This window comes from Triturus cristatus, chromosome 10 (assembly GCF_964204655.1).
Source record: "Triturus cristatus chromosome 10, aTriCri1.1, whole genome shotgun sequence".
Taxonomy (NCBI): Eukaryota; Metazoa; Chordata; class Amphibia; order Caudata; family Salamandridae; genus Triturus; species Triturus cristatus.
In genome coordinates this window covers 1,158,683,243-1,158,696,302 of record NC_140593.1, presented here as the reverse complement: position 1 = coordinate 1,158,696,302, position 13,060 = coordinate 1,158,683,243, and the positions used below count along the sequence as shown (strand labels likewise).

Sequence of the window (13,060 nt, the reverse complement as noted above, 5' to 3'; positions counted from 1 at the left end):
ATAGGAGTACTCTTTCTCTCCTCTTGGCACACTCAAGTCTACTTGGAGACACTGTACACTGATTACAGCCGATCTGCCTGTCATATACCTTCCCCCTTTTCCTTAGGAACTGATACCACTGAAATTGTTGTTGTACTAACTTTTGGAGCATTGGTTCAGGACCTCTTTCTAACTAGCTCCCTGTCCCCCCTCTCATTGTTCGGTCTTGATTGTGCTAATCATGCTCAGGAGCAATAATCATAATTAGTTCACACGCATTTAAGCTACAAAGCATTTAAGCTACAAAGCAGTGCTATTAAGCATGTGAGTCTAGCTAGTTCAATTAGAGGAAATGAAGACTGCAACACCCAAAATGCAATACATTCTCACAAGAAAGCCCAGTTTTGGAATCTTTGTGACGTCATGGCGAGAGGTCACCATGCTAACTGCTAAAGATGTGCGCCCAGAGGGTACTTTTGAACTCAAGAGATGTTGCAGGAATCATCTTGGATAGCCTAAATTTTGATGAAGATGGCTCCCTCGCCTGTGTTAGTTTCGACACAGGACCACACGTCGTCAGTTAATACAATTGAATATGTAATGAAAAACGTGCTGTAAAATGTACCATTTTGGTCTGTCTTCTCCCAAACCCCCCTAGTAGTGGTCGGGCTCGCTCGCTGCGTTTGCAACGTGCCGGACGGGGGCTGGTCCGGCAACATTTGCCAGGGCTGCTTTCAGTTCCCAGTCCGGCCCTGTCACCATAATGTTGGTTATTGTGCTAATCATGCTCAGAAGCAATAGTCATAATTAGTACACACACAGAGTGCACTTTGCAAACCAGATTGCTTTCACTGTTGATCGTCGGCGTCATTCACCGATGTGATACCGCTCCTTTTACAGAGTTCACCAGGAATGAAGCTGCTGAGAGGACTTGGCTGGTTGTAAACACGTGACCCTCGAGGAGTGCGCAGATCTGTGGTGTCCTGCACTAACCCGCATGGCTAACCCGGATATTTTAAGAATACTGGCTTCATTTGGTTAAGGCGGTCTACAGTGAGTTTGTCTCTCCCAAGGAGTAAAGTACTTCTTTCCTCACACTCCAAAAGAGTGCATGTGTTTGCACTCTGTCTGCTTCCTGCACCGCATTGCCTTTTATTTATTGATTTATATTTTAGGCGCATTTATGAAGCGCACACTCGACCGGAAGGGATTGGAGTGATTTACATGTGCACCACTTACATTACACAGGGACACTTAGCGAGCACTGCATAAGAGTGCATCTGCAGGGGAAACAACCATTACAACGCAGTCATTGCAACGCACTACCTTTACAACGCAGTCATTACAACGCAACATCCTTTACATCGCATGCCATTACAATGCAGGCATTACAACACAAGTCACTACAACGCATGCCATTACAACATATTCCATTGCAACGCATTATAAGGTAAGTAATGGGAAATAGTAATGTTTACCACTACACTATCCAACACTTACCTTACAGTTGCATACACTGGAGTGGGAATAGTAATTTTTACCCCTACACTTTCCAACACTTACCCTACTGTTGCACTCACTGGAGTGGGAATAGTAATTTTTACCCCTACACTATCCAACACTTACACTACTGTTGCCCTAAAAGTATTATGCGTTGTAACGGTATGCGTTGTAATGGTATGGATTGTAATGGAATGCGTTTTAAGTGTAGTTTCTAAAAGTGCATTGTGGTGGCATGCGTTGTAAAATCATGCGTTGTAATGGACGTTGCGATGTAAAAACTGCGTTGTAAAGGCATGCGTTGTAAAAGTTTGTGTTGTAACATGTCCTATTCATCTGCAGTCGTCTGCTTTCATCCATGGCATGTTAACCCATCACTGTCAGCCGCCGCTGTTCTTTTGACCGATCCCTCTACTTTTAACCCACCATGTCCTACTTTTAACCCACCATGTCCACCATGCCCCTCGCTTTAACCAACTCCCGCGACCTCCCTCATGTCCACTATCCTCCTCGAGCATATCCCTCTATATTCTTCCTCATGTCATTTTAAGCTCTATTCAGGGCCTTTTATTTTTATTCAATTAATTTTCTTCATGCTTTCATGTAGTACAAACTTTTTATTTTTTTAAACTTATTTTTATTGCCATTTTCATATTTCAGACATTGTCCATCATACATAACCATCAGATGGTCATAGCAGATTATACATCCAGTAGTGGGACAGAGCCACTGTATATATTGCTGGTACATAAACAGGGAGCATAAGCAATGTATAGAAAGAGCATGATGTTTATATCCTGTTGTCTCGGGTTCCAGATATGGCATAGAAACTGGGGCGTAACACGGGCATAAACTAAGGAATGGGTATGGAAGAATATATCCAGTTACATTAGTGAAGGTATACAGCGTTGTAGGGGTAGGACACCTCTGCGACTCATGCGTGCTTATCCTAGTTGGTTCGACCGAGAACTGCGACAGCATACCAGACGCCAGGGCTTGTGATGAGCTTGTGCGGGCGGGGTTCCGAGAGATCAGTTGGGTAGGGCCTGTGACTGTGTGCTCGGGACTGACGACGTAGGGGAGCTGTCATTTGGGTCAGCTCCCGGGGAAAGCTGTCGAAACTGATACAATAACATGGCCCATTCCATCGATATAGGGTGCTTGCGAGTCCCCTTCACCTCCTCCTCCCGCAATGTCTTTCATGTAGTACAAACTTAACCCGAAAGTGTTGGAGCGCTTTACATGCGCACCACTTACCTTACACAGGGGCAATTTCATTATGGGATTTTTTTTTGTTTTTGTTTTAGAAGTAGCTGCTCCTTCCAAATTTAATGCAGAATCTCGGAATGAGGAGGTTCACTTGTGCACGGTCACCCCTGGCGATGGGTCACAATGACCTCGAATGAATGGGATTAAATTTTGAATCCTTTCTTTTGGAAACCAGATATATGATGATAATGATGGAACTGGTTCTAAACAAGTATTAAAAGTCTGATTATTTACATTTTGGATGAATTGTAGTCCAATCTTTAAAGAAAATGGATTTAGCCTTTTCGGCAACTATGGCATAGAGCGCCCTGGGACTGGTGAGCAGACTTCTACCACCAGCTACTTCTAAGTTTCAACGCGCGTTCTGAGGACAGAGAGCGCTCCAAGACAGCGTGCCAGACATTGATATTAGTTCTTTTACATTCACACAATAAAGACTAGAGCACATTTCCTACGGATTCAGAATGTTTTATTTTTGAAGGTGCTCAACATACACAAAATCGTCAACAGCAGCACAGAGAGTATTTGGGACGCAGAAAATTTCTGAACCCACTCTGGCCCCCATGACATGCAACTGCTGTGTTTGTTCCATAGCATTCCTCAGGTTGTTGTGTAGAGAACCTTGTAGGACCAAAACCTTTCAACTGATGTAAAAAATCTCAACCAGTCAGACAAAAAAAACTTGACCAGTGTCAGACATTCTGATTCAGCAATACTTGCCAAGGCCTGAGCTGCAGAAGGCCTTCTGTGCGTGGTTGGGCAGACAGGTGCAGCAGTCTGTGCTTGGATAAGCTACAATTGACATCAAAGTCATAAGAATCCACAACCGCATCTCGGCATCCATGGTGATAATCGGGAGTGGCTGAACCTTCTTGATGTCTGTTGACCTAAGATGATAAAAGAATGAAACTAGGATATATGTTTCCATTGTATTAAACAGAAAAGTAGAAAAAAGGTCTTGGGTCTTTCTCTGGCCCTTATCTGTCTGCTAATTGCAGAAATGTATACCTTCAAACTAAATTAGAGTACATAAGTTATGATACCCAAAATAGACATGCCAGTGTATGAACAGCCTCTCTGTGCTGATGCAATACAGAGATCAATGTTGCAGATGGAGAGATGCTCACGTCACTCTTTTCCCTCTCCTTTCTTTTAAGCTACAGTAACTAACACACCAAGTTCAACCAATTCAATATCTTACCGTCCTTCAAGCACCACAGAACTAACCACCCCACCAACACTGGAATTCATGTTTTAACATCTCTATGTATATGATATCACGTACATCATTTACATTGGTCTTTGAGCCCTAACTAGTGGTGGTCATAATGTTTGTTCAGTGTAAGAAAATGCATGGTCAACACCCCCCACCCCCACCCACTGTTTGCTGGATTTATTATTGCTTCTGTATGGACTCTGAATACTAGGGGGCTGCTCTCCAGTGCACACTGTATGTGTTCTGAACCCTAAAAGATGTAGAATTGGCTAATCCCTGATTGGCTAGTATATGGTACTCTTTGCACCTAGAACATGTAAAGTAAATGACACTAGAGGACTGCAGCACCTATTGTGCCACCACTAAAGTGACAACGCAAAGAACGCCTTCAGGCCTGCCCCTGTAGCTAGAGTGTGCAGTTTTAAAACTGCTAATTCCACCTGCGAGCCCTAAACCATCCTTTGTGGACCCAAACACCTAGATTTAGGGTGCAGGATATTTAAAACATAGAACATGAATACTTATGTTTTACATGTCCTGACAGTGAAAAATCTCCAAAGACGTGTCTCGCTGTGGCCCTGTCACACTTACCCTCGTTCCCTTCCTGTCATCCTGTCTCTCACCGTAAAGCCTCCAGGACGTAACACCGAACACGCTCTAATCGCGTTCATACACAATAACAATACGGGCCAAAGACTACAGCTCCCATGATCCTCGGAGCGTCACGCACGTTACCGGGACGTGGTGCGCCCTGTTCCAGGAAGCGGGAAGCGGCAAGCGGAGATGAACAAAAGGACTCCGCTTTCTGGTGAACGCTGCCGCTAATTTTGGTCTCTCGGCAGAGTACCATGGATGGTTCTCGTTTGGGTACTCGATTACTTGGTATCTGGTAAGGGTGTCTGTGACACCTCGTGTTTTCCTGTTGCTTTCCCCGGAGGTCCTCGGAGCGGGTCCGCGCTCATTTCCACATCGTCCTCGGAGGCTAAGTGTGATTCATTAGCCGGTATCTGGTAAGGGTGTTATGTACACCTTAAACAACTTCCTATTTTCTTCAGACATTTTCACAGCAGTTTCTCGCTCATATTCACATGGTCTTGAGGAGACCGAGTTTTCCTCATTCCAACATTGTGGTGTCCCGTGTCCCGGTGTTGGTGAGACACACTTTGTTGTCTCTTGCAGGTTGTAGGGATATCGGCAATCCTTTTGTGTGTGTGGCAGTTCGAAGGACTTGTTTGGAAATCGTGGTGCTCACTAAAGCTGGCCTTATTGTGTGTGCTCGAGTGCAAACGAGCACACCTCTTGTGTTATATGTACGTACGTTTATTGTATGTCTCATGCATGCATATGAATTAGACGCTATATGGTCTAAGAAGATTACTCCTGGTGAAATAACGGGGCTATTCAAGTTACAGAGTATATGCAAAATTCAGTCAGACGTGTGGGAGTTATTTGAACATGTTTTGGCATTGCATTTCTGAATGTATATTGTTTCTTCACAATATTCAGGCCATATATTGTAGCAGGGCATAATAGAAGAGTCTGTTGGCAGTTTCTCTGATTATCCTGTGAAGCCAGGCTTGGCAATAGACAAGTAGGTTTTAGTGTATAGCTGCTTATTTTAGACATCTTTGAATTTCCACAAAGAAAACAAGATTGTTGCATTTATGATGTTTTCTTCTGTTTTGTTCATTCTTTAGATTCACTGATAAGAGTTCTTCTTTGAAGGTGCATGGTTCCAAATCCTATTCGGAAATAGTAGGAACTATGGTTACCGCTAACAGCTCTTATGCATGCTCATGTTCTTTTTCTTTACAGGTACTTAGACAGCTTATAGGTGAAGTTGTACATTGAATACGATAGAGATTTCTTTATTGTTATTTACATTACTGTTACTGTCATTTCAGGTCTCCCTCCCCGCTGTCCCCATCCTTTCCTTCCCTCGCTCGATCACTTCACTGATCTGCGCTATAACAGCAAACAGACTTGAAGCTATCGAGAGATGGACCATTTTTGAGCATCGCACCGATCCTGAGAAGTGGAGACCCGACAGGCCACAGAAAAGCACTGGGTTCTACTATAACAACTTATAATGCATATGTTCAGTTTGGGATAGCTAGAACCATGGCTCAAATTATTAGTACTACACAATGTAATCTATTGATCAAGTCGAATTTTAAATCACAATTTTGAAAATGCCACTTTTAGAAAGTTGGAATTTTCAAGCCTAAAGCCTCTAGTAGCCTTTTTAGAGTTAATCCCCCCAACAGGTGCCCGACAGTCTGCTTACCCCTGCAAGGAGGGAGTTGTGAATGGTTCCCAGGAAAGGTAACAAATGGCTTTGGCTGGAAGGAGCGCTCCGGACAGGATGGCCAGGAAGATATGCCCACCAACTATACCAGCTTTAAAGGGGCATCCCCTGTAAGAGGCAGATGTAACTCACACCTAGACTTGACCTGCCAGAGTGGTACTGATCCTGGGGGAGGGAATGGGGGGCTGTTTCAGAAATAGGTTGCATGAGAGTTTTTCTTTTCCCTAAACCCACCTCATGAGTGTTCCCAGAGCTCTGCCCAAGGGGACAAGGTATTCGACTCTTGGCTAGTGTTATAGTGGCGTCTTCGCCATTTAAAATTGCAAGACTGGATACTTAAAAACTTTTTACCAAAAGAATTAGAAGCTACCACCAGACCGCCATCCACATCAAATTGCCGGTCGGACTCACCTTGATGGCTTGCCTCGCAGAAAGGATCCTGACTGCCAGAAAAGTTCTAAACACAGAGGACTTCACCTGGACCAATGCCGAGCAGCTACCAGACGACGACAACGCCTTCGAGGGGGCCAACATCAGTGTTGGTCAGCTCACAGTTTTCCCACCTTCAACGTCAAGATTCTTGAACTTCCTGCTAGAGCAGAGGCTCTGACAAAGATCCTCTGCTTCACCTGGCCATCATTGACGAGCCCGTTTTTTGGATCCACTTGGCACCCTGATTTGCGGAATACCTTGTTGACAAGGATTTTTCTCTAGAAAAACGACTAAGTTAGAAGGTAAATTTTCCACTGGGAAACACCTGGTCCCTGTATCCAACACAAGCTCCATCGTTGTCGCCCTTAACATTTGACTTTGACAGAGTCTAGCGTGATTAGATAACCTATGGTTGGTGCTTTGTACGTTTTGGTGCTAGAAACATCTAAAGCTTTAAAAAATCATTTCTCTGGTTCCCTACAACAGATTTTTATCGTTTTGGTGCTTGTCTGCTCATTAAAATGTACTCTATCTTCTATATATCGGAATGGGATTTTTACTGTGCTGTTTTTCTCCTTTTTCACTATTTTGATACTTATAAATGCTTTACATAGTTCTCCTAAATTAAATCTGCCTCCTCTGTGGTACAGCTACCATGGGCAGTACTCAGGTTTACATTATTGAGACCTAACTGGACCTAGTAAGGAATGGTGCCATTGTTACTTGAAGAGGACTCCCATCCACTTCAACTAATAATCCAGTTTCTCAGATTAAGGTAATGAAATCTGACAGTGTTTATGATGTCTGCACTTTACCAACTTGTTAAGTTTTTAACTTCTTTTCTATTAACATCTCTAACAATTGTCCCCACACAAAACATTTTCTAGCAGACAGAGTATTTAGCGAAACATTAATCTATGAGTTTTATTTTCAGTAACAAGGGTGACGAATTCATTCTTATGGATCTAATCAACACTAATTTCAATTTTTAAGCTGATCACATCTCGGTCTAAGAAAGTGTTGATTGTTATGAAGAAGTCTCAAAACACCTAATTGTGCATTTAGCAATAAATATCCAAAGTACTGCAAGTGGCTGGGATAGATCCAACCACCTAAGGAAGCAACAGCAGGATGCCAAGCATCAAACAACTTTCAGACGATAAAGAGATATTAGATTTATTTTACAGGAATAAATACATCATCTAATCCTGTCTGTAAAGTGGTTTCTTTCATAAAAGAATGCCAGAAGGCATATGGATAGAAGTAGAATTGCAATTAGGGAAACACAACACTATGCCAGAGCCCGAATTACTGTGGATACGGATCACTGATGCTTTTGTGCACTATCAAAATTGTGTTGTCACTTTACTGGGAGCTAACAGCAAAGTCCCAGGATTTATTGGTGATCTTCATGACTGAGTCAAAGTGTTCTTTGCCACAGTCCTTTAAGTTTGCCTTTTGTGCCATGCAATTAGACACTTCACCCCCTCAGATGCGTATCATTCCACTAAGCAGCATATTGGTTTAGTAGTTTACTGAAGTAGCAAAGAAATAGGGCCCTTCGTATACATAAAATTGAAAAAAAGATTTATTCTCAATAGAGGGATAAATCTGTCCATAATTTTATGTAAACAACAGGGATCTTATCTCCAAGATGAAGACTCAAACTAATAGAGGAAGGACTGTGATGAGGAAACAGGACAAGGTATAACCACTAAGTAAGAGGGGAACCCCTGGAGCGATAGAGGTAGAGAAATAGGGGAAAATCAATAATATCAAGAAATCTAACAGGTTGCTCTACCTATCTGAATTATGTAAACGCTATTTAGTTGTTATATCAATAAATCACTCAGGTTAGACCATGTATTTACAAAAAAGAATGGATAGATCAGTTATTGTGACAACATTTTATTTTTGTCTTGTTGATATTCACAAATCAGTGACTCTGTATCGAAATTAATTATTGTTATATAATAAAATATGTACAAAATCAATATTGGCCCCAAATAATAACACTTTCCATGGACAACCTGACATACCTCATTCATACAAATCAAGCATTCAAAAACCCATTCACAACGTATATCCACACTACACATTCATCACCAAAAGTTCTGTCTTAATCAAAGAGATCGTCCTGACAACAAGTTGACACACGTAATTTTGACCAATCGGAGGGACAGGAAAAAAAGAGACACGCCGACACGCGTTTCGGGGTTATCACCCCCTATCCAGGGTGTCACCTTCTTCAGGACATAAAACACATTTATATCTTTTGTTTTTAGTTTGTTAAGCGTACAGAACATTATTTTTAGGTAGTAAATTATGTATCAGGCTTTGATGTCCTCAGGCTACACCATGTATGTTTTTTAAGGTGATAAATGAGTACCATTATCTTTATCTATGTATAGGTAACAGATCAAAAGTTATTTTTTGATAAATGAATCATACAAATGTTTGATATCTTTCTATCACTATACAGGCCCCATGGACCCCTGAAATAAATGTGTTTTAGGCCCTGAAGAAGGTGACACCCCGGATTGGGGGTGATAACACCGAAACGCGCGTCGGCATGTCCCCTTTTTTCCTGTTCCTCAGATTGGTCAGAATTACGTGTGTCAACTTGTTGTCGGGACAATCTCTTTGAATAAGACAGAACTTTTAGTGATGAATGTGTAGTGTGGATATACGTTGTGAATGGGTTTTTGAATGCTTGATTTTTATGAATGAGGTACGTCAGGTTGTCCATGGAAAGTGTTATTATTTGGGGCCAACATTGATGTTGTACATATTTTATTATATAACAATAATTAATTTCGATACAGATTCACTGTTTTGTGAATATCAACAAGACAAAAATAAAATGTTGTCACAATAACTGATCTATCCATTCTTTTTTGTAAATACATGGTCTAACCTGAGTGATTTATTGATATAACGACTAAATAGCGTTTACATAATTCAGATAGGTAGAGCAACCGGTTAGATTTCTTGAAACAGGACATGGTGGCAATGCATTGGGGAAGGCTTGATCCCCTATACTTAATATACCTAAAGACTGGGCAGTTCCATTCTTTTGTAGCAGGTAGTTTTTGCTGAAGAAACGAAAAAACTGTTTTATGAAGTATTTTGCAATAGTGCACCAAGGACAATAGGGTACCTCAGCCCAGAATAATATCCCACATTTCAAGTTTGAAATACACACAAATCAAAATCACACAAAGCCTCCACATCTACTGACATAGGAAGAAATAAGAAATACATGATCGGGAAGCAAGTTGCAGTTGTGTAGTACTTTACCAGCCTCTACTACAATGGCATCCCATTGCATTACTTGGACTGCCTTGTCTACACCTGCATCATCTGGGCAAATATAATATCAGATTTACCATCATAGAGACTACTTCTTAATCCCCATCATTTAGTATTAAGTTTATTTTGTTGTTTTCAAATGTATTTTTAAAATTATTTTTATATTAATGTTAATCTTATATGCGTTAGTGCTTTTTTTTCATAAATTGACTTGATTCATTTGCAATTCATGTTAATTTAAACAAGTAAACCCTCAGAAGGATCAACATAGGCCTGCAAATCTATGTGGGTTCACGAACCTTAACAGGGGTCTGTGAAGCCCCCAAAACAGAGAAAAATGGAGGCAAGTGTCTACTAGGTCACTTAAAGTACATGCACAGCAGGAGCTGGCACTACTATACTCCCTTCCTACAACTATAATTAAAATAAATATCCTTCCTTCCTCTCTGATAAGAATTAGCAGAAGGATGCGACGGGGCCACCCCTGTCACCAATCATCATTGCCATGAGAATATCGCTACCACTGGGCCATAAAATTTGGTGTTTGCAATACCCTGCTGTTATTGTATCTGACTACATTTTACTATTAGTAAAAGACCCAGAAAACACATCTGAGCCCTATTAATTATGAGATATTTAATTCTGGCAGATGGGTTGGGCCTAGCTTTAAATTGGTCCATGTTAATATCATTTAGAAAAAGTTTCCCCCAGAATGTCCAGAAGACCGCAGCCAGACTGGTCCTCGACTTCACCCGACACAGCCACATCACTCAACACCTCGGGGAACTCCACTGGCTACTGGCAGGCAGAAGAATAACCTTAAAACTCTTCACCCACCCTTACAAGGCCCTCCACAATGCCGGACCAGCATACCTGAACAGCCGCCTCTCCTTCCACGCACCCAAAAGACACCTCCACTCTGCCCAGCTCGCCCGGGTTTCCATCTCATGGATCAGCAAGACCAGAACCGGAGGAAAGTCCTTCTCCTTCCTCGCTGCCAAGACCTGGAACACGCTACCCCTCCACCTCAGACTATCTCCCACGCTACCCCAGTTCAGGAAGAACCGCATGACCTGGCTCTTCGAATGACCCCAGCACTTAGACGGATCTGTCCCCCACCTCCCCCCTGCGCAATGAGACCGTCACGGGTGAGTAGTTGAGCTCTACCAACCTTTGATTGATTGATTTGGATTTCCACAATCAATTGGCAATTTGAACCAATTTGTTATGTAGGCATCCAGTATGACTGGGACTAGGATATACTACTCAGGGAGAGCTAGGGCGAAAGTAGGATGAATGTGGTTGCAGATGTAGAGAAGCGGATGAGTCTGCAGTTACCGGGAGCTGGAAGAGTATCTCTTATGAAGATGGTGCATCTCCTGAAACTCTTACACCACTTGCAGAATATCCTGATCCCACTCACTAGGCCCTTCTTGGAACAACTTAGATCGCCAACCATCAAGTTGGCATGGGGAGGGCGCCAATCGAGGGTTGCATGGAAATAAATGCAGCTCCCCTACGACAAGGGAGAAGGCGCTGCTCCAAATTCCAAGGTCTACTAGACTACTACCTCTACCTTCCTTCACAGGCTCAGTTTGCCTGCCTCGTTCCATAACACCAGGCAATCGCACACTATGACTTGGAGGGAGGTTTGATTGCCCCAATCCTGTTAAATTGTGCTTTGCTGCAAAATCCATCAAGGCCTTCTAAAGAGAGACACGCTGTACATTGTACTGTATGGGCATAGTCCAGTCTGGCCGCACTGAGTGAGATAAAGGACCGATATTTGTTGTTTTGCAAGGGGGCACGGGCAGACGTGACTGGCATGAGAGACAAATCTGCAATGCACAGTCAGTGTCTAGGAGCGTTTACTACAGAGTTTACGGCAGGTGTGGAGCTTTACTCGAGGCAACATTTGGTCGTGAAGGCTGACATCTCCTGGGCCTACTTTTAGTCAGGGAGGCGCTAATCTATGTAAATTCTCTTTTCTTTCCCACTCTTTCAGAGCTTGTATCATATTAGCTTTAATATTTCGATGCAAGCGGGAATTAATCTGCGTGATGCTTCCAATACACCCACACTGCCTCTCGTCTTGAAACTGAAAAGACGTTTTGTGCAACACAGCAGCCGGCGACTCGCACTGCAGAGGTGTGAAATACCTGCTTTATTGCACAGATGCAACTTTTTCGTGTTCGCATTGCAGCCGCAAAGGAAAGAGGGTTTACATTTTAAAGAGACTTCAAGCTCAGCATGTATGTGACGTTGTGAATTCTTGAAGCTGGAGGACTTTTAATTATGGCTTAAATACTTCTCCAAAATCAAAAGTATATTTTGCAGTTTCATATAGCGCGAACTCGACCCTTAGGCATCGGAGCACTATGTATATTACACAACTAACCCTTCATTTTGTTTGTGGGCAGGGGAAATAAGGTGATATGGCCAGGATTACTGGATATTAAGACTTCCACTGAGAGTTAAATCTAGGTCCCAAGTTCCAAACTCGACAGCTTTGTCGCTGCGCCACATGCAAGATGTCACGGGACAGACAGCGAGCATGAATTACAGTAGCAGCGTCATGGATAGACGGGACCGAAAAAAAGGGGACCGAAAAAAAGTTTCAACCTCGCGATCCGTGGCGCGTTCTTCGGATGCTTCAGCTGCCTCTGATGAAAAGGCCCACACAAGATTCTTTTAAAGAGCACGCCTCTCTAGCCCAACGCCCACCAAAAATGAGCTTAAATGCAGCCCAACTGTGCTCATCTACAAAGGAGGCTCTGTGTCACTGTAATGCAACCAGGAATGCACACTGGCTGCTTACAGAGGTGCACTGAAGACAAGCATTTGCAATGCAATAGGTCTCGCATCTGCGAAAGTTTAAGCTAATGGCATTGAAAAAGACAATGCCTTTTATTTATGCTTTTTGAAAACCTGCACGTAGTACGTAAACATGCACGTTCTACTTATAGTCCTTGCCTAGAAGAAGAAAGGCTGGGAGAGTAACTGTGTCTCTTTTACTACCAGCCTTGCTTCTCGTAAGCCAGAAC

The 13,060-nt window shown here is 42.6% G+C and overlaps 1 protein-coding gene across 1 annotated transcript in view; it reads right to left on the bottom strand.

Annotated features, from left to right (window-relative positions):
- The window catches only part of LOC146796816 (metalloproteinase inhibitor 1-like), a 79,148-nt gene that overhangs the window by 38,310 nt on the left and 27,778 nt on the right, over positions 1-13,060 (bottom strand). Inside the window, exon 3 of the mRNA XM_085631378.1 lies at positions 3,469-3,635. Coding sequence (XP_085487504.1) covers positions 3,469-3,592 — 124 coding nt within the window. The 5' untranslated portion in view covers positions 3,593-3,635. The remainder of the gene's footprint in view (positions 1-3,468; positions 3,636-13,060) is intronic.